General features: G+C 43.9%; 1 protein-coding gene across 1 annotated transcript in view; it reads left to right on the top strand.

Moving 5' to 3' along the window:
* Positions 1 to 27,586, top strand: part of LOC106592519 (heparan sulfate glucosamine 3-O-sulfotransferase 6) — a 32,626-nt gene extending 5,040 nt beyond the window's left edge. The window contains exon 2 of the mRNA XM_045715538.2: positions 25,473 to 27,586. Within this exon, the coding sequence (XP_045571494.1) occupies positions 25,473 to 26,091 (619 nt within the window). The 3' untranslated portion in view covers positions 26,092 to 27,586. The remainder of the gene's footprint in view (positions 1 to 25,472) is intronic.
* Positions 27,587 to 27,817: the final 231 nt, after the last annotated feature.

Here is a 27,817-nt window from a genome sequence, read left to right as displayed (position 1 = left end):
TGTTACCAGAACCATTCTGTAGTGCTCAGCTACGGTACGTATGTTACCAGAACCATTCTGTAGCGCTCAGCTACGGTATGTATGTTACCAGAACCATTCTGTAGTGCTCAGCTACATTAGGTATGTTACCAGAACCATTCTGTAGTGCTCAGCTACGGTACGTATGTTACCAGAACCATTCTGTAGTGCTCAGCTACGGTACGTATGTTACCAGAACCATTCTGTAGCGCTCAGCTACATTAGGTATGTTACCAGAACCATTCTGTAGTGCTCAGCTACGGTACGTATGTTACCAGAACCATTCTGTAGTGCTCAGCTACGGTAGGTATGTTACCAGAACCATTCTGTAGCGCTCAGCTATGGTACGTATGTTACCAGAACCATTCTGTAGCGCTCAGCTATGGTACGTATGTTACCAGAACCATTCTGTAGCGCTCAGCTACATTAGGTATGTTACCAGAACCATTCTGTAGTGCTCAGCTACATTAAGTATGTTACCATAACCATTCTGTAGCGCTCAGCTACGGTAGGTATGTTACCAGAACCATTCTGTAGCGCTCAGCTATGGTACGTATGTTACCAGAACCATTCTGTAGCGCTCAGCTATGGTACGTATGTTACCAGAACCATTCTGTAGCGCTCAGCTACATTAGGTATGTTACCAGAACCATTCTGTAGTGCTCAGCTACATTAGGTATGTTACCAGAACCATTCTGTAGCGCTCAGCTATGGTATGTATGTTACCAGAACCATTCTGTAGCGCTCAGCTACATTAGGTATGTTACCAGAACCATTTTGTAGCACTCAGCTATGGTACGTATGTTACCAGAACCATTCTGTAGTGCTCAGCTATGGTACGTATGTTACCAGAACCATTCTGTAGCGCTCAGCTACATTAGGTATGTTACCAGAACCATTCTGTAGTGCTCAGCTACGGTACGTATGTTACCAGAACCATTCTGTAGTGCTCAGCTACGGTACGCATGTGACCAGAACCATTCTGTAGTGCTCAGCTACGGTAGGTATGTTACCAGAACCATTCTGTAGTGCTCAGCTACGGTACGTATGTTACCAGAACCATTCTGTAGCGCTCAGCTACGGTAGGTATGTTACCAGAACCATTCTGTAGTGCTCAGCTACGGTACGTATGTTACCAGAACCATTCTGTAGTGCTCAGCTACGGTAGGTATGTTACCAGAACCATTCTGTAGTGCTCAGCTACGGTAGATATGTTACCAGAACCATTCTGTAGTGCTCAGCTACGGTACGTATGTTACCAGAACCATTCTGTAGTGCTCAGCTACGGTAGGTATGTTACCAGAACCATTCTGTAGTGCTCAGCTACGGTACGTATGTTACCAGAACCATTCTGTAGCGCTCAGCTACGGTAGGTATGTTACCAGAACCATTCTGTAGTGCTCAGCTACGGTACGTATGTTACCAGAACCATTCTGTAGCGCTCAGCTACGGTAGGTATGTTACCAGAACCATTCTGTAGTGCTCAGCTACGGTAGGTATGTTACCAGAACCATTCTGTAGCGCTCAGCTACGGTAGGTATGTTTCCAGAACCATTCTGTAGTGCTCAGCTACGGTACGTATTTGACCAGAACCATTCTGTAGTGCTCAGCTACGGTACATATGTTACCAGAACCATTCTGTAGTGCTCAGATACGGTACGTATTTGACCAGAACCATTCTGTAGTGCTCAGCTACGGTAGGTATGTGACCAGAACCATTCTGTAGCGCTCAGCTACGGTATGTATGTTACCAGAACCATTCTGTAGTGCTCAGCTACGGTATGTATGTTACCAGAACCATTCTGTAGTGCTCAGCTATGGTACGTATGTGACCAGAACCATTCTGTAGTGCTCAGCTATGGTACGTATGTTACCAGAACCATTCTGTAGTGCTCAGCTACGGTACGTATGTTACCAGAACCATTCTGTAGTGCTCAGCTACGGTACGTATGTTACCAGAACCATTCTGTAGTGCTCAGCTACAGTACGTATGTTACCAGAACCATTCTGTAGCGCTCAGCTATGGTATGTATGTTACCAGAACCATTCTGTAGCGCTCAGCTACATTAGGTATGTTACCAGAACCATTCTGTAGCGCTCAGCTACGGTAGGTATGTTACCAGAACCATTCTGTAGTGCTCAGCTACGCTACGTATGTTACCAGAACCATTCTGTAGCGCTCAGCTACATTAGGTATGTTACCAGAACCATTCTGTAGTGCTCAGCTACGGTAGGTATGTTACCAGAACCATTCTGTAGCGCTCAGCTATGGTACGTATGTTACCAGAACCATTCTGTAGTGCTCAGCTACGGTAGGTATGTTACCAGAACCATTCTGTAGTGCTCAGCTACGGTAGGTATGTTACCAGAACCATTCTGTAGCGCTCAGCTACGGTAGGTATGTTACCAGAACCATTCTGTAGCGCTCAGCTATGGTACGTATGTTACCAGAACCATTCTGTAGCGCTCAGCTACATTAGGTATGTTACCAGATCCATTTTGTAGCGCTCAGCTATGGTATGTATGTTACCAGAACCATTCTGTAGTGCTCAGCTACGGTACGTATGTTACCAGAACCATTCTGTAGCGCTCAGCTATGGTACGTATGTTACCAGAACCATTCTGTAGTGCTCAGCTATGGTACGTATGTTACCAGAACCATTCTGTAGTGCTCAGCTATGGTACGTATGTTACCAGAACCATTCTGTAGCGCTCAGCTATGGTACGTATGTTACCAGAACCATTCTGTAGCGCTCAGCTACGGTACGTATGTTACCAGAACCATTCTGTAGTGCTCAGCTATGGTACGTATGTTACCAGAACCATTCTGTAGTGCTCAGCTATGGTACGTATGTTACCAGAACCATTCTGTAGCGCTCAGCTATGGTACGTATGTTACCAGAACCATTCTGTAGCGCTCAGCTACGGTATGTATGTTACCAGAACCATTCTGTAGCGCTCAGCTACATTAGGTATGTTACCAGAACCATTCTGTAGCGCTCAACTACGGTAGGTATGTTACCAGAACCATTCTGTAGTGCTCAGCTACGGTACGTATGTTACCAGAACCATTCTGTAGCGCTCAGCTACATTAGGTATGTTACCAGAACCATTCTGTAGTGCTCAGCTACGGTACGTATGTTACCAGAACCATTCTGTAGTGCTCAGCTACGGTAGGTATGTTACCAGAACCATTCTGTAGCGCTCAGCTATGGTACGTATGTTACCAGAACCATTCTGTAGTGCTCAGCTACGGTAGGTATGTTACCAGAACCATTCTGTAGTGCTCAGCTACGGTAGGTATGTTACCAGAACCATTCTGTAGCGCTCAGCTACGGTAGGTATGTTACCAGAACCATTCTGTAGCGCTCAGCTATGGTACGTATGTTACCAGAACCATTCTGTAGCGCTCAGCTACATTAGGTATGTTACCAGAACCATTCTGTAGTGCTCAGCTACATTAGGTATGTTACCAGAACCATTCTGTAGCGCTCAGCTATGGTATGTATGTTACCAGAACCATTCTGTAGCGCTCAGCTACATTAGGTATGTTACCAGAACCATTTTGTAGCGCTCAGCTATGGTACGTATGTTACCAGAACCATTCTGTAGTGCTCAGCTATGGTACGTATGTTACCAGAACCATTCTGTAGCGCTCAGCTACATTAGGTATGTTACCAGAACCATTCTGTAGTGCTCAGCTACGGTACGTATGTTACCAGAACCATTCTGTAGTGCTCAGCTACGGTACGCATGTGACCAGAACCATTCTGTAGTGCTCAGCTACGGTAGGTATGTTACCAGAACCATTCTGTAGTGCTCAGCTACGGTACGTATGTTACCAGAACCATTCTGTAGCGCTCAGCTACATTAGGTATGTTACCAGAACCATTCTGTAGTGCTCAGGTACGGTACGTATGTTACCAGAACCATTCTGTAGTGCTCAGCTACGGTACGCATGTGACCAGAACCATTCTGTAGTGCTCAGCTACGGTAGGTATGTTACCAGAACCATTCTGTAGTGCTAAGCTTTGGTACGTATGTTACCAGAACCATTCTGTAGCGCTCAGCTACGGTACGTATGTTACCAGAACCATTCTGTAGCGCTCAGCTACGGTACGTATGTTACCAGAACCATTCTGTAGTGCTCAGCTATGGTACGTATGTTACCAGAACCATTCTGTAGCGCTCAGCTATGGTACGTATGTTACCAGAACCATTCTTTAGTGCTCAGCTATGGTACGTATGTTACCAGAACCATTCTGTAGTGCTCAGCTATGGTACGTATGTTACCAGAACCATTCTGTAGCGCTCAGCTATGGTACGTATGTTACCAGAACCATTCTGTAGTGCTCAGCTACGGTACGTATGTTACCAGAACCATTCTGTAGTGCTCAGCTATGGTACGTATGTTACCAGAACCATTCTGTAGTGCTCAGCTATGGTACGTATGTTACCAGAACCATTCTGTAGCGCTCAGCTATGGTACGTATGTTACCAGAACCATTCTGTAGCGCTCAGCTACGGTATGTATGTTACCAGAACCATTCTGTAGCGCTCAGCTACATTAGGTATGTTACCAGAACCATTCTGTAGCGCTCATCTACGGTAGGTATGTTACCAGAACCATTCTGTAGTGCTCAGCTACGGTACGTATGTTACCAGAACCATTCTGTAGCGCTCAGCTACATTAGGTATGTTACCAGAACCATTCTGTAGTGCTCAGCTACGGTACGTATGTTACCAGAACCATTCTGTAGTGCTCAGCTACGGTAGGTATGTTACCAGAACCATTCTGTAGCGCTCAGCTATGGTACGTATGTTACCAGAACCATTCTGTAGTGCTCAGCTACGGTAGGTATGTTACCAGAACCATTCTGTAGTGCTCAGCTACGGTAGGTATGTTACCAGAACCATTCTGTAGCGCTCAGCTACGGTAGGTATGTTACCAGAACCATTCTGTAGCGCTCAGCTATGGTACGTATGTTACCAGAACCATTCTGTAGCGCTCAGCTACATTAGGTATGTTACCAGAACCATTCTGTAGTGCTCAGCTACATTAGGTATGTTACCAGAACCATTCTGTAGCGCTCAGCTATGGTATGTATGTTACCAGAACCATTCTGTAGCGCTCAGCTACATTAGGTATGTTACCAGAACCATTTTGTAGCGCTCAGCTATGGTACGTATGTTACCAGAACCATTCTGTAGTGCTCAGCTATGGTACGTATGTTACCAGAACCATTTTGTAGCGCTCAGCTATGGTACGTATGTTACCAGAACCATTCTGTAGTGCTCAGCTATGGTACGTATGTTACCAGAACCATTCTGTAGCGCTCAGCTACATTAGGTATGTTACCAGAACCATTCTGTAGTGCTCAGCTACGGTACGTATGTTACCAGAACCATTCTGTAGTGCTCAGCTACGGTACGCATGTGACCAGAACCATTCTGTAGTGCTCAGCTACGGTAGGTATGTTACCAGAACCATTCTGTAGTGCTCAGCTACGGTACGTATGTTACCAGAACCATTCTGTAGCGCTCAGCTACGTTAGGTATGTTACCAGAACCATTCTGTAGTGCTCAGCTACGGTACGTATGTTACCAGAACCATTCTGTAGTGCTCAGCTACGGTAGGTATGTTACCAGAACCATTCTGTAGTGCTCAGCTACGGTAGGTATGTTACCAGAACCATTCTGTAGCGCTCAGCTACGGTAGGTATGTTTCCAGAACCATTCTGTAGTGCTCAGCTACGGTACGTATTTGACCAGAACCATTCTGTAGTGCTCAGCTACGGTACATATGTTACCAGAACCATTCTGTAGTGCTCAGATACGGTACGTATTTGACCAGAACCATTCTGTAGTGCTCAGCTACGGTAGGTATGTGACCAGAACCATTCTGTAGCGCTCAGCTACGGTATGTATGTTACCAGAACCATTCTGTAGTGCTCAGCTACGGTATGTATGTTACCAGAACCATTCTGTAGTGCTCAGCTATGGTACGTATGTGACCAGAACCATTCTGTAGTGCTCAGCTATGGTACGTATGTTACCAGAACCATTCTGTAGTGCTCAGCTACGGTACGTATGTTACCAGAACCATTCTGTAGTGCTCAGCTATGGTACGTATGTTACCAGAACCATTCTGTAGCGCTCAGCTATGGTACGTATGTTACCAGAACCATTCTGTAGTGCTCAGCTACGGTACGTATGTTACCAGAACCATTCTGTAGTGCTCAGCTACAGTACGTATGTTACCAGAACCATTCTGTAGCGCTCAGCTATGGTATGTATGTTACCAGAACCATTCTGTAGCGCTCAGCTACATTAGGTATGTTACCAGAACCATTCTGTAGCGCTCAGCTACGGTAGGTATGTTACCAGAACCATTCTGTAGTGCTCAGCTACGGTACGTATGTTACCAGAACCATTCTGTAGCGCTCAGCTACATTAGGTATGTTACCAGAACCATTCTGTAGTGCTCAGCTACGGTAGGTATGTTACCAGAACCATTCTGTAGCGCTCAGCTATGGTACGTATGTTACCAGAACCATTCTGTAGTGCTCAGCTACGGTAGGTATGTTACCAGAACCATTCTGTAGTGCTCAGCTACGGTAGGTATGTTACCAGAACCATTCTGTAGCGCTCAGCTACGGTAGGTATGTTACCAGAACCATTCTGTAGCGCTCAGCTATGGTACGTATGTTACCAGAACCATTCTGTAGCGCTCAGCTACATTAGGTATGTTACCAGAACCATTCTGTAGTGCTCAGCTACATTAGGTATGTTACCAGAACCATTCTGTAGCGCTCAGCTATGGTATGTATGTTACCAGAACCATTCTGTAGTGCTCAGCTACGGTACGCATGTGACCAGAACCATTCTGTAGTGCTCAGCTACGGTACGTATGTTACCAGAACCATTCTGTAGTGCTCAGCTACGGTAGGTATGTTACCAGAACCATTCTGTAGTGCTCAGCTACGGTAGGTATGTTACCAGAACCATTCTGTAGCGCTCAGCTACGGTAGGTATGTTTCCAGAACCATTCTGTAGTGCTCAGCTACGGTACGTATTTGACCAGAACCATTCTGTAGTGCTCAGCTACGGTACATATGTTACCAGAACCATTCTGTAGTGCTCAGATACGGTACGTATTTGACCAGAACCATTCTGTAGTGCTCAGCTACGGTAGGTATGTGACCAGAACCATTCTGTAGCGCTCAGCTACGGTATGTATGTTACCAGAACCATTCTGTAGTGCTCAGCTACGGTATGTATGTTACCAGAACCATTCTGTAGTGCTCAGCTACGGTACGTATGTGACCAGAACCATTCTGTAGTGCTCAGCTATGGTACGTATGTTACCAGAACCATTCTGTAGTGCTCAGCTACGGTACGTATGTTACCAGAACCATTCTGTAGTGCTCAGCTATGGTACGTATGTTACCAGAACCATTCTGTAGCGCTCAGCTATGGTACGTATGTTACCAGAACCATTCTGTAGTGCTCAGCTACGGTACGTATGTTACCAGAACCATTCTGTAGTGCTCAGCTACAGTACGTATGTTACCAGAACCATTCTGTAGCGCTCAGCTATGGTATGTATGTTACCAGAACCATTCTGTAGCGCTCAGCTACATTAGGTATGTTACCAGAACCATTCTGTAGCGCTCAGCTACGGTAGGTATGTTACCAGAACCATTCTGTAGTGCTCAGCTACGGTACGTATGTTACCAGAACCATTCTGTAGCGCTCAGCTACATTAGGTATGTTACCAGAACCATTCTGTAGTGCTCAGCTACGGTAGGTATGTTACCAGAACCATTCTGTAGCGCTCAGCTATGGTACGTATGTTACCAGAACCATTCTGTAGTGCTCAGCTACGGTAGGTATGTTACCAGAACCATTCTGTAGTGCTCAGCTACGGTAGGTATGTTACCAGAACCATTCTGTAGCGCTCAGCTACGGTAGGTATGTTACCAGAACCATTCTGTAGCGCTCAGCTATGGTACGTATGTTACCAGAACCATTCTGTAGCGCTCAGCTACATTAGGTATGTTACCAGAACCATTCTGTAGTGCTCAGCTACATTAGGTATGTTACCAGAACCATTCTGTAGCGCTCAGCTATGGTATGTATGTTACCAGAACCATTCTGTAGCGCTCAGCTACATTAGGTATGTTACCAGAACCATTTTGTAGCGCTCAGCTATGGTATGTATGTTACCAGAACCATTCTGTAGTGCTCAGCTATGGTACGTATGTTACCAGAACCATTCTGTAGCGCTCAGCTACATTAGGTATGTTACCAGAACCATTCTGTAGTGCTCAGCTACGGTACGTATGTTACCAGAACCATTCTGTAGTGCTCAGCTACGGTACGCATGTGACCAGAACCATTCTGTAGTGCTCAGCTACGGTAGGTATGTTACCAGAACCATTCTGTAGTGCTCAGCTACGGTACGTATGTTACCAGAACCATTCTGTAGCGCTCAGCTACGGTACGTATGTTACCAGAACCATTCTGTAGCGCTCAGCTACGGTACGTATGTTACCAGAACCATTCTGTAGCGCTCAGCTACGGTACGTATGTTACCAGAACCATTCTGTAGCGCTCAGCTACGGTACGTATGTTACCAGAACCATTCTGTAGTGCTCAGCTACGGTAGGTATGTTACCAGAACCATTCTGTAGTGCTCAGCTACGGTAGGTATGTTACCAGAACCATTCTGTAGTGCTCAGCTACGGTACGTATGTTACCAGAACCATTCTGTAGTGCTCAGCTACGGTACGTATGTTACCAGAACCATTCTGTAGTGCTCAGCTACGGTAGGTATGTTACCAGAACCATTCTGTAGCGCTCAGCTACGGTAGGTATGTTACCAGAACCATTCTGTAGCGCTCAGCTACGGTAGGTATGTTACCAGAACCATTCTGTAGCGCTCAGCTACGGTACGTATGTTACCAGAACCATTCTGTAGTGCTCAGCTACAGTACGTATGTTACCAGAACCATTCTGTAGTGCTCAGCTATGGTACGTATGTTACCAGAACCATTCTGTAGCGCTCAGCTACGGTACGTATGTTACCAGAACCATTCTGTAGTGCTCAGCTACGGTAGGTATGTTACCAGAACCATTCTGTAGTGCTCAGCTACGGTAGGTATGTTACCAGAACCATTCTGTAGTGCTCAGCTACGGTACGTATGTTACCAGAACCATTCTGTAGTGCTCAGCTACGGTACGTATGTTACCAGAACCATTCTGTAGTGCTCAGCTACGGTAGGTATGTTACCAGAACCATTCTGTAGTGCTCAGCTACGGTAGGTATGTTACCAGAACCATTCTGTAGCGCTCAGCTACGGTAGGTATGTTACCAGAACCATTCTGTAGCGCTCAGCTACGGTAGGTATGTTACCAGAACCATTCTGTAGTGCTCAGCTACGGTAGGTATGTTACCAGAACCATTCTGTAGCGCTCAGCTATGGTAGGTATGTTACCAGAACCATTCTGTAGTGCTCAGCTACGGTACGTATGTTACCAGAACCATTCTGTAGTGCTCAGCTACGGTAGGTATGTTACCAGAACCATTCTGTAGTGCTCAGCTACGGTAGGTATGTTACCAGAACCATTCTGTAGCGCTCAGCTATGGTAGGTATGTTACCAGAACCATTCTGTAGTGCTCAGCTACGGTACGTATGTTACCAGAACCATTCTGTAGTGCTCAGCTACGGTAGGTATGTTACCAGAACCATTCTGTAGTGCTCAGCTACAGTATGTATGTTAACAGAAACATTTTGTAGTGCTCAGCTACATCAGTTATGTGGGATGTAATAAGATCATAATCATTGCTTGCTATTCAGTGTTTTGTCAGAAGATGCTGCTGAATAGCCTAACGGGGCAAAACTTTGGGGCAAGTGAAAGTAAGATGGAAGGGTGAAAACAAGGTGATAGGACGAGCAGAGGAGGAAAATAAGAATGGATTAAACGAGAGTTATTCCTTTCTTCTTCATGGTGCATTGTTTTCCTGTTGCAGAACAGTTATTGTTATCATATACAGTACAATGGCAGATATAGAGAAACAAAAAGCCTGCACCCAGATCTGTTTGTGCTGTCTTGCCAACTCCCAGCGACCATAGGAGTTGGCAAGACAGTACAAACAGATCTGTGACCAGGCTATGAAATTATTGTCACTGAATCTTGAAGAGTGTGAAAGACAGTGAATCTATTTGCATTCACATTAGATCACAGAGAGAGGACAGTGATGGTTTGGTGGTGGGAACTCATCCATGTGGAACAATTGTAACCCTCTCACCTGGGTGTCACTGACTGGGGGTCCCCGTGAGGGTAACACACCTGACCCCTCTGTGCCCGCCGTGCTCAGTTAGCAGAAACTCAACACACTGTCACGTCTGGGTGCACACACACACACACACACACACACACACACACACACACACACACACACACACACACACACACACACACACACACACACACACACACACACACACACACACACACACACACACACACACACACACACACACACACACACACACACACGCTGTGACAGCCTCCTCTTGAAGCCCATTGCTTTGACATGTCAGTGTGTGTGAACTTCTGTCCTCCTCTCAGAACGACAGCTGCATTCTGTCAACAGAGCTTTAGCTACCCGCCAAATGGCCTGTGAATCTCGCTTTTTGTATTTTTATATAATCAACTTAAAATATAGCTTTGACATATATTATAAACATTTTATAACGGTAACTTTTTGTCTACATTGTGTGACCCTTTGCCTCATGCAGATTTGGAACCAAATGCGTTGTCATTGACAGAGAGACACATGATTACGGACAGAGAAAGACTGACAACAGTGCATTGTGATATTATGTCTGGAGCCATGTGTCCTGGACAGTGAAATATGATGACTGCATCTGATTCTAATAGAGTGGGAGAGGGACTGCTCGTGCACTGTCAGAAAAAAAACCTTATCATTTATGACTGTCAACCACAGGGACATACAGGGGCAATATGCATACTGGAGAGACTTAATACACACACACAATCCCATCCCATGCATGTTCTTCCAAAAATCCTTGTCTGCTATAAGACAAAACTGCTCAGACCTCTTTTAAGTGTTTTCCACTGACTTCGCTCTGTGAATCTTGCCAGCTCTTTTCCTCAGCTTTCCGGAGCTTTAGTGTGTGTGTGTGTGTGTGTGTGTGTGTGTGTGTGTGTGTGTGTGTGAGAGAGAGAGAGAGAGAGAGAGAGAGAGAGTGGGTGGGTGCGTGAGAGAGAGAGAGAGAGAGAGTGGGTGGGTGTGTGTGTGTGTGAGAGAGAGAGAGAGAGAGAGAGTGGGTGGGTGCGTGAGAGAGAGAGAGAGAGAGAGAGAGAGAGAGAGAGAGGTGGGTGGGTGTGTGTGTGTGTGTGTGTGAGAGAGAGAGACAGAGGTAGTGGTTGGGTGGGTGGGTGCGTGAGAGAGAGAGAGTGGGTGGGTGGGTGGGTGCGTGAGAGAGAGAGAGAGAGTGGGTGGGTGTGTGTGTGTGTGAGAGAGAGAGAGAGAGAGAGAGAGAGAGAGAGAGAGAGAGAGAGAGATAGAGGGAGTGGGTGGGTGGGTGGGTGGGTGGGTGGGTGCGTGCGTGAGAGAGAGTGGGTGGGTGGGTGTGTGTGAGAACGGTACGTCCACGCGTGCTTATATGCTTGTGAGTGTGTGAGTGCATGCGCGTGTGTGTCTGTGTAGTTTGCATGTGTGCCTACGGACATTACTGAACTACAAAAGCCACAGAACAGTCCCATCAGAATCAAAAGGGGATTTAATGACTTTCTGTGTTGTTTCATGGGTTTAAATAGACTTAGGGACAATGTTTTTCATATGGGCCCTGTGAGAGCCACACCAGACACAGTTGAAACAGGAAAACCGGCAAACCTCAACTTTCCGCGGCACAATGGCATGGAATGTTATGCTTATGTCACCGCGACATGGGCACAATGAAGTACATGAGTTGTCACTGTTTTTATAGATCGGCCTCCTGTTGTTGAAGAATTTATAATGACCTCATTTGTTTTTCTGCTTTCTTATGAACGTTTTGGATCTTTATTGTATGGAAATGACAAAATGCCTCGTTGGCTCATTCTGGGGGGAAAACATTTGTCATTTAGATGGCAGGTAAACACCTCTACAGGAAAAGCAGGGAGGGACTGGGAGAAAACAGACTTCTTGGAAAGGCTGATGGTAGAAAATACTCCTATTCACTTTTCAATTTGATTAATGGATTGATGACTAACAAATATTACAAGCCACTAAATCATTGTGTATACCAGTGTGACACCGCCTTTGTCACGCCCTGACCGTAGAGATCCTTATTATTCTCTATGTTTGGTTAGGTCAGGGTGTGACTTGGGTGGGGAAGTCTATGTTTTCTGTTTCTTTGTTTTTGGGCCAGTGTGGTTCCCAATCAGAGGCAGCTGGCTATCGTTGTCTCTGATTGGGAATCATACTTAGGCAGCCTGTTTTCCAGCTGTGTTTGAGGGATGTTATTTTCTGTTTACTGTCTGTGCCTGACGGAACTGTTCACTTTCGTTTTGTTACTTTTGGTTATTCTTGTTTGAGTGTTTCTTGTAATAAATTATCATGAACACTTACCACGCTGCGCCTTGGTCCACTTCTCCTTCTAACAACGACGAGCGTTACAGCCTTAAAGACTTGATTTAAGACAGATGGATCAAGAGAGATCATTCTATCCAGTCCTATTGAGTTATACTGTATCAATAAACCAAATTGTATGAAACATGCTTTTCTACTTTTGTGTTTTCTCCTGCTAACCCCCCCTCCCCTCCCCAACACACACACACCTCCTAACTTCTCAAGTCCCAGCAAGAATGTCACACATAATCCTCCAAAAGAGAACCCTCTTGTGAATAGGACCACTGAATATGCAGTGAAATTTCATACAGTGTAAATGTTTCAAAACCTGCAAGCTGGCCTCAAGATGTGTGACGTCGTTGACAAAGTCAGTGCCTTCTGACATGTTTCACCCAGACAGTGAATTATATGAGAGTAGCTTCTTTATGTATGCCTCTGAGACAGAGAGGAGATTTATTTGGGTTGGGATCAATCCCAGTCAGACATCACATCAGAAGAGCTACAGTCCAGACAGACATCTGGACCATAAAAGAGTCAAAAGACCAATAATTGGACAAAAGATCAGAATTTGGCTGCCTGTATAAACTCAGCCATAGTATCTGGACTGGACAAAATGGATCTCCACTTGTTTTTTATATTGCTTTCATAAAGATGAAATGATTATGAATAAGATGCTGTTCACTTGTTCCACTCCTCACTTTCATACAGAAAGATAAACTAGCTACATATTGCAATTCTAAAAACATACAGTAGGCAAGCTGTTGAATGTGTATGTCCTCATCATGATTTGTACTGTGTATGACTACAATCAAGCATACAGTACTCAGCCAGTCAGTGAAAGTGCGCAATGATGATACAGCGTGATTCATGAAAAGATCATTACTGCATTTCAATTTGATGAAAAACTCCAATACGCAAGTGATGTCATCAATATTTTGACAGCTTGTCAATTGGCTGACCTTTACTCCTGACACCGAAGGCCTCAGCCAATCGGATTGCAATTAAAATATAGTATAAATCCTTTCAGGGCAACGGCATGAGGGCACGGGGAAACGTCAATACTACTGGAAATCCCATAGGCTCACAAAATTCCGTCGATTAAGTCATGTAGTAATCAAATCAAATCAAATTGTATTGGTCACATACACATATTTAACAGATGTTATTGCGGGTGTAATGAAATACTTGTGTTCCTAGCTACAAGAGTGCAGTAGTATCTAACAATTCACAACAATATGGACGTGATGATTACAACAGGTGGATTTTCACTGTAGTCAATGCATACTTCTAACCTTGTTGTTGTTATAGCCCACTTCAGAATTCCATGTGTACGTTCTGTAACAATAGTGTAATGCTCAATGATATAAATATGGAAGACGATTATCCTTTCCTTCTCACTCCCCTCCCATCTGTTTCAATAATAATAATAGAATTTGAAACACATTGATCGTGCATGACACAATACTGATTAGACAAGATAAATGTATCTCCTATCCATCTGACATAAACTTCAGATTTATGGACGAGTCCTTCTGGTTTCAGTCAAAATAAAACAATTATAATTTTTTTCTGATTATGGATCTGATTTTGTAAACTATATAAGCAGAATTGACACTGCATCAATCCATGAGGCTTGGTCATAGCATTAGTACCGAATAAGAAATTCTGTGTGTAAAACTAATAATGACTCAGTAATCCATGTTTTCTGGGAATGCTATAAAATCCGGAAGTTGGGAGCAGAGCTAGAAAGTTGTCTGTCAGAAGTATTACAATGTAAACTTACTTTTAATCCGTCTGTCTGCATTTCTCATGACATATGGCATATGTGGGTGAACCCAATGGGCTGGACGATTCTCTTCTCATCCCTCATCTTGAAAAACATATACTAAAAACTTGTAAGTCAATCAATCCGCCATCATTAACACAATGTAAAAATTTAATGATTTATTATTTAAATGTTGAAAGTGTGTGAGCTACGGAGAGAAACAAAATGGTGCAGTTTGAGGCCATGTGGCGGAAAGTAATGCTAGAGATGGGGGTGTATGCTAGTGGGTCTTGGCAGATGTGATGTAGTTGATGTTTGTATGATGTTGTCGATTGTATGTGTATGTTTTGTATTGTTTATAAAATCAGAAAACATTTTAATTAAATGCAAATTCCAAATCAATTAAGGGTTTTTCTTCTTTAAATCTTACACAACGATGATTTAACTCTGCTAAACTTATAAAAACATACTATTACTGTATTTTAAGGTAGAACCCAAAATCTCACAGCATCACTCTCAGTCCAGACAATGTATAAAACGGACTATAAAAGTAACCCATTATTACAGTACAGTATGCAAGCCTGATTTTCCATTAGAGTAAAGGGGATTTTCCCCACACCTCATTCCCTCACTGTCCTGCCCTTGGGCCATTAATGATAAGTAGAGGCTGAAGGCCGTGTTGAGTTGTCTAACAGACCAGGAGTGGCTGTGGCGTTCAGTTGCAAACAGAACAGGAAGTGGCTGTAGCGTTCAGTTGCATAGTGTTTTAATAGTGTTGGGCCTGGGTGGGTTGGAGTTAAGGTGGAGGTGGGGGTGGGGTGGCGCCATTGGGATACGGTAGACTACTAGGCCCTATACTCACACCCCATATGGTGGGAATTATAATAATTTGAGGTGCATTGTGGTCCATTTTTAGCGATCCCAGAAAGTACTGAGGAGACATCAGAACGTTTTGCCATTTTAGCTGCACTCCCAGCATTAATAAGTCAGTCAGTCAGTCAGTCAGTCAGGAGTAGGAAGGAGAAACGTGTTCATGAGGAGAAATAATAGCTCGCTTCGACAGGCCAAAATGAAAAGTTTGAGATGCCTTGGGTTGTCATGCTTGGTTTCTCTGCCATCCCCACAAAGAATAATGTTAGGTTAAAAACGATGAATAACGTTTCATGGAAATAAGCTGAAATTACCCTGAGGGCTCACGGGCCAATGGCTTTGTCACACGTAATCAAACTGTTTCAAGTTCTCAATCATATGAGAGCTAAATGCAGTAACGTACAAATCTTGTAAGTATATGTTTCTAAAGATAACGTTCATATGTATGTACAGTTGAATATAGAATGGCACCAGTATGTCATGGACTTGACCGTTGGCGTCCTACAATAGAAAGGTCCCAAAAGTCCAAGCCCCGCCCGCTTGGCAATCGTGGGCAGGCTAAAACAAACGCTTAAAGTATTTGAAACATTTCAAATAGTATTTGAGCCCAGGTCTGACAGCGGCTACATGGTTTTTGACTGCTTGGCCTATGTACTGTAAATGTGTGTAAATGTTGAAGGCATTAGCTGTTCCCCAGAAAACTCTCCGGCGACGCATCATTGACCTCAGACCCTGTGATGATACTTCATTATGATTGGGCTCTTCTATTCTAGTCACTAATTAGTAATGGTCTCCGCTGCACTTCATCTCTAAAAAGAGAAAACTACGCATACGCATACGCACACACACGCACACATTTCTTCCATCTCCTCTCTATCACACCTATAATAATGGTATCCTACTCTTGTTTAAGGAGCCTGTTACAAGAGCTTGGGACTATACGGTTCAATATGCATTTTTGTCAAAATTGAGTTGACATAGCCTTGTTCTGTTCAATGTTCTCTACCTATATAATGCTCTAAATACCCCCAATTAATGTTGTAAAAAAATTAAGATATATGTAGTGCTCAAAAAAATTAAGGGAACACTAAAATAACACATCCTAGATCTGAATGAATGAAATAATCTTATTAAATACTTTTTTCTTTACATAGTTGAATGTGCTGACAACAAAATCACACAAAAATAATCAATGGAAATCCAATTTATCAACCCATGGAGGTCTGGATTTGGAGTCACACTCAAAATGAAAGTGGAAAACCACACTACAGGCTGATCCAACTTTGATGTAATGTCCTTAAAACAAGTCAAAATGAGGCTCAGTAGTGTGTGTGGCCTCCACGTGCCTGTATGACCTCCCTACAACGCCTGGACATGCTCCTGATGAGGTGGCGGATGGTCTCCTGAGGGATCTCCTCCCAGACCTGGACTAAAGCATCCGCCAACTCCTGGACAGTCTGTGGTGCAACGTGGCGTTGGTGGATGGAGCGAGACATGATGTCCCAGATGTGCTCAATTGGATTCAGGTCTGGGGAACAGGCGGGCCAGTCCATAGCATCAATGCCTTCCTCTTTCAGGAACTGCTGACACATTCCAGCCACATGAGGTCTAGCATTGTCTTGCATTAGGAGGAACCCAGGGCCAACCGCACCAGCATATGGTCTCACAAGGGGTCTGAGGATCTCATCTCGGTACCTAATGGCAGTCAGGCTACCTCTGGCGAGCACATGGAGGGCTGTGCGGCTCCCCAAAGAAATGCCACCCCACACCATGACTGACCCACCGCCAAACCAGTCATGCTGGAGGATGTTGCAGGCAGCAGAACGTTCTCCACGGCGTCTCCAGACTCTGTCACGTCTGTCACATGTGCTCAGTGTGAACCTGCTTCATCTGTGAAGAGCACAGGGTGCCAGTGGCGAATTTGCCAATCTTGGTGTTCTCTGGCAAATGCCAAACGTCCTGCACGGTGTTGGGCTGTAAGCACAACCCCCACCTGTGGACGTCGGGCCCTCATACCACCCTCATGGAGTCTGTTTCTGACCGTTTGAGCAGACACATGCACATTTGTGGCCTGCTGGAGGTCATTTTGCAGGGCTCTGGCAGTGCTCCTCCTGCTCCTCCTTGCACAAAGGCGGAGGTAGCGGTCCTGCTGCTGGGTTGTTGCCCTCCTACGGCCTCCTCCACGTCTCCTGATGTACTGGCCTGTCTCCTGCTTGCGCCTCCATGCTCTGGACACTACGCTGACAGACACAGCAAACCTTCTTGCCACAGCTCACATTGATGTGCCATCCTGGATGAGCTGCACTACCTGAGCCACTTGTGTGGGTTGTAGACTCCGTCTCATGCTACCACTAGAGTGAAAGCACCGCCAGCATTCAATAGTGACCAAAACATCAGCTAGGAAGCATAGGAACTGAGAAGTGGTCTGTGGTCCCCACCTGCAGAACCACTCCTTTATTGGGGTGTCTTGCTAATTGCCTATAATTTCCACCTGTTGTCTATTCCATTTGCACAACAGCATGTGAAATTTATTGTCAATCAGTGTTGCTTCCTAAGTGGACAGTTTGATTTCACAGAAGTGTGATTGACTTGGAGTTACATTGTGTTGTTTAAGTGTTCCCTTTATTTTTTTGAGCAGTGTATTTTTAAAAATGCTGACACCATTCAGATCAAATGAGGGTTCTGAACTTTAAAGCCAATTATCTCAGAATCATATTTTTGAAAATATAACTTTTTAGTCCCAAGCTTTGGTGTAGATACTTCCCCCTACTCTACTATATATTATGTATAACCATTCTTTTCCTCTTCCTGTCTGAGTATGAATGGGTGGATGTGGGCAGTGGAGCCTGGCGGGAGACACACTGTGAATCCATAGGCATTCACCTCCAGTCTGACACACACTACGTCTCTGAGACACACCAGATCCTGGTGCTTCATAGTGTGTGTGTGTGTGTGTGTGTGTGTGTGTGTGTGTGTGTGTGTGTGTGTGTGTGTGTGTGTGTGTGTGTGCGTGTGCGTGTGCGTGTGCGTGTGCGTGCGTGCGTGTGTGTGGAGGGAGCGGGGGGAGAAGTGGTGTGGATGTGAGGCTGTGTCTGGGGTGTGTGGGTAGTGTTACCGTATCTTTCAGACTGTCTCTGGCTCCATAGTGTTTGATAGAGTGTCATGGGGGGTGAGGGGGCAGGGGATTCAAGGCTCCAGTGGTGAGTGAGAGGGACAGAGAGGGTAGAGTGGTATAGTACAGATGTGTGGGTGGGTTCATGGTTCATTCTCAGTCATGCAATCATGGGGGCACCACCAACTCTGGCTCCATCGCTACAGCTCTGTAGGTTCTGTTCTTCACTGAGACTGGTCCAGAATGTTGTTTATTGCTTGGCTAGTGTTGGTGCTCAATCTCAGCAGCCCTGCCAATCCTTAGGCCATGGTGTGTTGCACCATGTGTTGCCCCAACACTGTAGGCGTCTGGCGGCCACGACTAGCGCTGTTACGGTGACCGTATTACCGCCACACCGGCGGTCATGAGTCATGACAAATTTCACACACATATTATTTGGTATATGTAAAGACAAGATTAAATCAAGAATAGTGTGATGGGTGACAGTATTAGCCTATCACTTGATATATGGAATGATATATTATCACCAGCTTAAAGCAAACAGCACATGCTTTTTTTGTGCGACTTTTTCAAATCATAGTCGCACACCTCATGTAGCCTAGCCCATAGGCCTATATGTTTTGTTAAGGTTTATATCACAACTAAAGTGGGCAAATAACGTCTTAAAATGAAGCACATACATCCGCTTTACAACGGGTGTAGAGACAACTGAGTTTCAAGTTTGGGGAAGATCATTTTCACCATAAAAACACACCTTTATAATAACAGTATTACATGCATAACTGCATTTGTGGTCACTTGGTGGTATTTTCCTGCTACTGGAACATACACTTTTTGCCTAGTGCTGTGTGCGCATTGCTGCGCTTATAATGTGAAGAAATAGCCTAATAGTTTATCAACTTTTTAAGATAAACGTTCTCATTGCTTAAAAACGTTTTTTTGATGGTAGTGGTTCTATTAATTTGGTATCTATCGCATCTGACAACTGTCCCAGACTATGTTTGGAATATTTATTTCTCCCACTGAATAGAATAGGTCAACTTTTGTACTATGGGGGATAGTAGATTGACATAAGCTAGTTCTTTTGCTGTTCGGTAGGCCTACTCATCTTGTTGGCTGATGAAAAGTAAATGTGGACAGTTCTTCAGAAATCATCAATATGCGCCTCAGAATTGGATAAGGACCCATGCAGTTCTGTCCCCGATGTGTCGGTCTTCACTTGTAGCCTGTGAGAAAGACCCGATCACCTTACTTACTGTGAGAGGTGCTTCGGCATGCAGCAGGGAGAAGGGAATTACAATGATTATATTCAGCACAATGGCCACTGGCCGCAAAAGGCATGGATTTTGTAGGGGGCATTACGGCCACACAAAGTGGATGCAGCCGGGAAATTCGAGGCATTATCAAGTGCTTGTCAAATTGTGAATGAGAGACTGATGAAGTGTTTACAGCTTGATGAAGTGTGTACAGCAGAGCTCATGCCTTTCATGCAACTTTTTTCAAATCATCATTAGAGTCTTGTCTGCTAAATGAACTAGTGTAGCCCAGAGCCATATGGCATAACCAGATCAGGGCCTAACATAAAGACAACTTAGAGTATGCCATTCTGTTCTTCTGAAATAGACTAAATGTTCATCACATCCTGTTTCTTTTGACCTGTCTAAAATATTGAATGGATTTATTGTGATGGTGTAGGCTATATTACATGAATTTATTAGACTTTTTAAAATGTAGATCTTCCAAAGGTCTGCATCAGTGGCTTGTAGGCTATGTGTGGAAGCCAGAAAATGCTAAAAGTGTTTATGTTAATTAATGGTCATTTACCGTGAGACCAGCAGTTATTTGCATGACAATCACCGGCTGACAAAATGTTATGACCGCCACAGCCCGAGCCATGACACCCTACTGGCACCACGGCCAGGCCAACACTATGACTGGTCAGCTCAGCTGTCCCTTAAGAAGCTGTCACAAAGACCTGACATCAGTGACAGTTCGCCAGCATGTCGGCCTGCCATGACCCTTCATAGTGTCATAGTGTTGGCCCGGCCATGGTGCCAGTAGGCCTAGTTAAATAAAGGTTAAATATAAAAAAATATAAAAAAATAAATCATTGTCACACATACACACGTCAAAGGCTTCTGTGGCTCTCTTCTTGTACAGTGTGTCCCGTTTCCTGTTGTAGTGTTTCATCTGTATATCCAATCACATCATCAGAGACCAGTTAGTGTTTTCTCTTTGGGGAAATGGAAGCCTACTCATGCTCTTTTGACATGTTTACATTCTGTAGGTGAAATGCAGTTAAACTGGAAGAATGTTTGGATAGTATCTATAGTATCTATACAGAGTAGAGTCAAAACATCCACTGTGCATTTAGAATGTCAATGTCATTTACATAACATCACATAACAGTCATTAAACCTAAAAGGTTCCAGGTTTAAGCCTGATATTGTGCCACGACATTCAAGGAGAATACAGTAAACAACATGCTATCAAGCTATCCAGAGAGGCAGGAAGCACTGCATGGTGGGAAAGGTTTCCACAGTCAGCCAGACAGCCCTGCCCTGCCTGTCCCCCAGGCCATCTGTCTGTCTCTGTCCGACACCCTCTGTGCACAGCAGGGCTGCTGGGAGTTGTTGTTTTCTTCAGCTTTCTGTTTGCTCTCCTGCCTCTTTTATGGGGCTGATTTTCAGTCTAATTGGATCTCACAGGCAGAGTTCTGGGTCCGTATTCAAAAAGCGTCTCAGAGAAGGAATGCTGATCGAGGATAAGTTTTGGCTTTCAGATCTTAATGAATAAGATTTTATGGGCAGGGGGGGGATCTGATCCTAGATCAGCACTCCTACTCTGAGATTCTGTGAGTATGGGCCCTGAATACTTAGAGACTACTTCCGACAAGCTCTGTGCTGAATAAGCCTAGTGAGCAGATCCTCCAACGTCCATTTCAATCAGCTTCTCTTCTGCCTCTGAGTAAAGTGGAGGCATTATGATTACTTTACAGTTCTAAATCAGAATGGTGTGACGTTTATACAAATAAATAGTGTTTCTTTACTGTTGATATTATAAACATTTTGGTACAGTCATGATTCTTAATTCATTGAAGTCTTAGCAATTCACGTTTCCATAGACACAAAACTTCCCATGTTTTTCTTACTGGAAGGCACAGTATGTTGTGTAGTAGTAGTGGTACCAGTACTTTACAGGGTTAGGATCGTGAAGGCAGGAAATGTGTCAGCCACATCCTAGCTGCGGGGGTAGCTTATACGCTCCGCTCCAGATTGGTTGCTACATATCAGTCGTATAATCAGAAGCATATCACTTCAGGGTAAAATACCCACATCCTCTAACAGCGGGGACCTACTAGCTAATGTGGCTAGCTCAGCAAAGCTCTCCCAGGAAGCCCCAAATAGAGAACTCTACCTTGCCCTGTTGCTCCCTTTCCAAGTGCTGTAACAGTCAGACATGGATGTTTTAGCTAACTCTTGGGCTACACTTTTAGCTAGCTCTCGGGCTACACCATGTTTTAGCTAGCTCTTAAACTACACTATGTTATAGATAGCTGGACGCTTGCTGTTCCTTGTTTTTAATTTAGAAGAATGTTCTATGAAGCACATGTCCCAATATTCTACAGATTCATATTGATTGTGCTTGACACTTAAGGCACACAAAGACATTGATAATAGGGAGAGAGTGGCTCTTATTGATTGTGTAATGATGAGGCAGATTGAGAGGGGGGATAGATAGGGACCTGGGGAGGGTGGCGAGAGGGGGATCACATTAACTATTTATAACTATGGAAGGAGATGTTCTTATGGCCAATTACAGCAATGACAAACATCACTTACGAGGGGAGACACCCAAGGCCAGACATGAGACAGACAGAAGAGCCACCCAACCAACATCATCACCTCCATATCTATTGTCGCTGTCCTGCCGTATCTGTTGTCATCACAGATATACAGAGACAGACACATCGATCTGGCAGAGCAGGACTGGGGACAGACAGACACATCGATCTGGCAGAGCAGGACTGGGGACAGACAGACACATCGATCTGGCAGAGCAGGACTGGGGACAGACAGACACATCGATCTGGCAGAGCAGGACTGGGGACAGACAAACACATCGATCTGGCAGAGCAAGACTGGCGACAGACAGACACATCGATCTGGCAGAGCAGGACTGGGGACAGACAGACACATCGATCTGGCAGAGCAGGACTGGGGACAGACAGACACATCGATCTGGCAGAGCAGGACTGGGGACAGACAGACAGGACAGGTGAATAACATTTTAGGATGTTAATCATAAATGGGACGTGTTTATTTGCTACATTTTAACAGAAAAGACATTAGCAGAGTATAATGCTGCAGTGTTTGCTCCGTTCCAGCCATTATTATGAACCGTCCTCCCCTCAGCAGCCTCCACTGGTGTTACAGTACCACTGCTCTAGTTCTGTCCACCTGTAATTACAGGAGACCTAGTCTACATTACCCCTGTACTTTGACTACAGATGACTCTTTGAACTACTGTAAACCAGTGCTTAGCTCAGGGCTAATAGGGGGTCATGTTGTTGCTCCACTCTGTTGTCTGAATGATTTGAGCCTTTAGAGATTGTTGAAGCTCTCTAGAATGTCAACAGGGTTGAAGGTATTGGTCCACCTAGTAAATTAATTACGTTAAAGTCAGAAGATGTTATAGAGAGATTATAGAGAGGAGTTAAATCACTGTTAGTTCTCCTCAAAAGCCAACCAAGATGATGCCCACACTATCGATTACTTAAATATAATAGCATTTTGAAAAGTATTTTAAATAAAATATGAAATGTACAGAGGTCTCTATCTGTGCTTATCATGACTATAATCTGTTTGAGATGACTTGTTCGTTTGATTCGCTTCCCTCCTTTCTTGGTTTGGTTTTCATTCCAACTTCAGTTAAGCTAAACCATTCTGTTTTAGTGCCATGTCATGTCTGGCAGCAGACACAAGGCCTAATGAACAGTTTTATTTACCCAGCGACATCTCCGAACTGTCGTCAAAGTCTCTGAACCATCGTCAAAGTCAGTCAGCATCCACTGCCAGAGTCCTGCTGGGGAATAACTGGCTAAATTAAACTAGGATCACACATTGTTTGGACAAACTCTTTGAACTTCATTTGATGGGCGCTTCATCCGTTGTCAATCATAGAAGCACTTGAAAGGACTCCTGTCATTCTCCATTATTGTTTTGGCGAATCTTCAAGACTTTTCATAAAAAACAAACCGACTTTTTCAAGTGCTGGCTGTCCATAGATTATGTGTTGAATTTGTTTATTTTCAGTAAAGCCACAATATGGTCTCCTTAAGAATAACAGACTATTCAGATGTAGGATCTTAATTTGGTCACCTTGTTGCAGGATAACTTTCCTGCAATGCAGGAAATGTTACACTTCTAGTGTATTTAAGGTTTAAAAAGGCTTCTGAAGCTTCTGATAAACTCAGACTTGCTTTTCCCTTACAAAAAATGGATGAACCCCAGCAAAAATGTCCATTAGTTATATTCCACATAATAATTCACATACTGTTGCTACAGGATTATTTTCCTGCTGTAGCAAACTGGCTCAAATTAAGATCCTACTTCTGTAGGCTTATGATGTGGATGGATGGATGAATGAATGAATGGATGGATGGATGGAAAAGTAATTGCTATAAACTAACATTTCTTCTCATCCTTTGTTAAGTAAAACAATTTGTTCCCTGAATTCATTCTCACCACAAAACAGCAGCCTCAGACGTCAGTAGAGGATTGGACCGTCTCCATACATTACCCACAAATCCCCCAGACCAGACACACATGGCATATAACAGAATTTATTCCGATGAATTTAGATGAAGCAGAATTATAGACAATAGAGCTAGGAGTTTTCCCTGGTCAGTACAGTACAGTACAATAGGTAAGATAATTAATAATTAGGTGGGTGCTTACATTTGTCGTATACAAGTTTGTTTTTTGGAGTCAGAGCCAGAGATCAGCCATTATCAACGGCAACCCTGGAGCAATTAGGGTTAAGTGTCTTGCTCAAGGGAACATCGACAGATTTATACTTTAGCTTTATAGTAAACTTCACTGAACTTGATTTTGGTGTTGTTGTTGAGGCAAACAGCCATGTCAGAACATTCACAGAGCAGATAGGAGAACAGATGCTGAGAGAGGTGACAGGCTTATTCTTCTGTCTGAACTCAATCTAGACTGTTTCTCGTGGAACAGTTTCTAATGACACCTCAGTTACATCTTTGCCTACAGGACAGAGTTGGGACTCTATGTGTTGTATCTCTTTCCAGTATACAGTATCTCTCACCAGAGGTTGTCTATGATCTAAGACTAAAAGTAGCTGTGAGAAAGGCGGTGTAACTGAGCTAAGCAGCTTAGCTAGCCCTGTGTTTCATAGTAGTCCTGAATTTCTTTCGTCTGGTATTGCTAGATTCTTCACAGAGCCTGCCTGCGGGGGGAACACATCACTCTGCGGTGCAGGAAAGGGGGAGGACAGGGGGCTGGAGAAGGAAGTCTTAAGGAAATTGCTGTTAAGTGGTTCTTGTGGCTTTGGCTCATCAGATCCATATTGGCTCTGCGGCCTCCCAGTTTCCCATGGCTCCTATACCAGGACTGGGATGGGCTGGGGACTGGTTCATAAACATAGACTGTACTCTTTTAATCATGACTGTTTTGGAGAAGGTTTAATTTAGATATACAGTGCTGGATTTGTGGCAGTTAAGAATGCAATTTTTCATACCTGAGTTTGTAGAGGAAAATAGTACTTTTGGAAATGAAATATTTCCATTTAAAAGAAATTGGACAAAGTTTTGTACTTGAAGGATGTATATCTGGCTCAGACAAAGATGTGTATCTAAAATGGTATATCTGTAATGTCTTCTCTATTTCTGTAAAAACACACAGATGTAAGAATCCTATCCACTGTACAGTATATTATGAACAATGTTCCAGCTCTTTATGACACTGCATAGTGTGAAGTTTGTCATGTCGTTGAGTGAATGACTGTAACTGATTCTTCTCCATGTCTGTTGTCAGGAACCTGATGCCTCGAACCCTGGAAGGTCAGATCACCATGGAGAAGACGCCCAGCTACTTTGTGACCAAGGAGGCTCCTCGTCGCCTCTGCACCATGAACTGCCACACCAAGCTCATTGTAGTCGTCCGCAACCCCGTGACCCGGGCAGTCTCCGACTATACCCAGACGCTGTCCAAACAACCCGGCCTCCCCTCCTTCCAGAGCTTGGCCCTAAAGAATACCTCTTCGGGATTGGTCGACACCTCGTGGAGCGCCGTGCGCATCGGCCTGTACGCCAAGCACCTGGAGAACTGGCTCCAGCACTTCCCCTTATCTCACTTCCTGTTTGTCAGCGGCGAGCGGCTGGTGTCCGACCCGGCGGGGGAGATGGGCCGGGTGCAGGACTTCCTGGGTCTGAAGAGGGTGGTGAGCGACAAGCACTTTTACTTCAACCAGACTAAGGGATTCCCCTGTCTGAAGAAGCCAGAGGGAAGCAGCAGGCCCCGGTGTCTGGGGAAGTCCAAAGGAAGGCCTCATCCACAGATCTCACCAGAGGTACTGCAGAGGCTCAGGGACTTCTACAGGCCATTCAACCTCAGGTTCTACCGGATGACTGGACAAGACTTTGGATGGGACTGAGCCGTCCACCAATGTTACATGGAAAATCAAACCAAAGGATGAAAATGATTACTTTAAAACATGTGGAGAGGTCACTGCTTTCATCAAGACAGGAAACACAAGACTGACATTACATTTGTCAATGAGGGAACAGGGGTTCTAGGTTGCCACTTTGACTTGTGACATGGTATGCATTATACAAAATGTTGGCATTTTGGGGTATTTTATGGAACAGTGATATAAAGCTGTCGTTTATAGTTTCAGTTACAATACTTGTATGTTGCTACATGTAAGAATAATGTAAGAACTAATTGTTTTCCCAGTGTAAAGTACATGAACCAGGAGATAATGATAAATGTCACACAGTAAGTAGACCAAAGGACGCTGATGACTTGATAACGCTGTGTGAGGAGACTCATGTTACAGTATATATAAGGATTATAACCAACCTGTTTCTGACCAGCGTGTGTGTGTGTATGTTTGTTTGTGTGTGTGTGTGTGTATGTGTGTGTATGTATGTGTGTGTATGTATATTTGTGTGTGTGTGTGTGTGTGTGTGTGTGTGTGTGTGTGTGTGTGTGTGTGTGTGGTGTGTGTGTGTGTGTGTGTGTGTGTGTGTGTGTGTGTGTGTGTGTCTGTGTGTATGTATGTTTGTTTGTTTGTGTGTATGTATGTATGTGTGTGTGTGTGTATGTGTGTGTATGCATGTTTGTGTGTGTGTATGTTTGTGTGTGTATGCGTGTGTATGCATGTTTGTGTGTGTGTATGCATGTTTGTGTGTGTGCATGTTTAAGATATCGTAAGAAAAGTGTATTTATTGCAATAAGTGTATGTAGCTTTAATTATTCTTGTGCCCACCCAACTAAGCAACAAAACATTTCTTTATCAGGGTTGACAATCCTTTTCTTTTGACTTGTGTTTTCAATGGTACTGTAGATCTAAAAACCAAATGTGTAACTATCTATCAAGTCAATCTAATACCAGACCCTGTTTACAGCATTTCCATTGGGACAGTATTACATTGGATGATGAACCTCTATTACAAAGACTTTGTACACATAATCCTTTTTCTTCCACTTGGGTAAAGAGCTAATTATGATGTGATACTTATTTCACCTTTTAATTCAAAGTTATTTAAGCCTCATTTAAAATGATTCTCTTACTTGCAAACCTTTGATGCATCCAACAATGATACCTCACTTTGGGTACAGAAACACCATTTTGGAACCGAAACAGATGTGTATATATAGTTTACCCTTCAATGATGAATCGCAATGTACAATGAGTATCATTATCTTGACGTTACCAGTTCACTTGACGTTACCAGGTCATTTGTAAATGACATGCTTAAAGATTATGTTTGTCAAAGTTTATTTCCTTTCAATTATGTATAGGAAACTGTTTCGTATCACTCTGTAAAAATGTTATATTAAACCATACTAAAGTTTACAACACTATTGTACATACTGAAATGAGAATATGTTGAGATGTTTAGTAAAGCTTCATTTGAAATGAATACATAGTGTTTTTTTTTACTGAAGCACAGAGTGGTGCGGTAATGCTCTTGTGACCTGTCAGTGTTTTACAAGCCACAACAGGTCTCATTAAGAGCCACCATCAGGAGACCCTTGGAGGCCTGTAGACCCAACTCTACCTAGTGTAGCGTAGCCAGGCGTTGTATTATTGTGTTCTATGTATTCTAGGAGAACTCAGAAGCCTGGAATAAGAGGCTAAACTCTGTCTGACT

This window comes from Salmo salar, chromosome 03, assembly GCF_965601325.2.
Source record: "Salmo salar chromosome 03, fSalSal1, whole genome shotgun sequence".
In the NCBI taxonomy this organism is placed as follows: Eukaryota; Metazoa; Chordata; class Actinopteri; order Salmoniformes; family Salmonidae; genus Salmo; species Salmo salar.
Note: the sequence above shows the minus strand (reverse complement) of the source record. Positions and strands in the feature narration are given on the sequence as shown.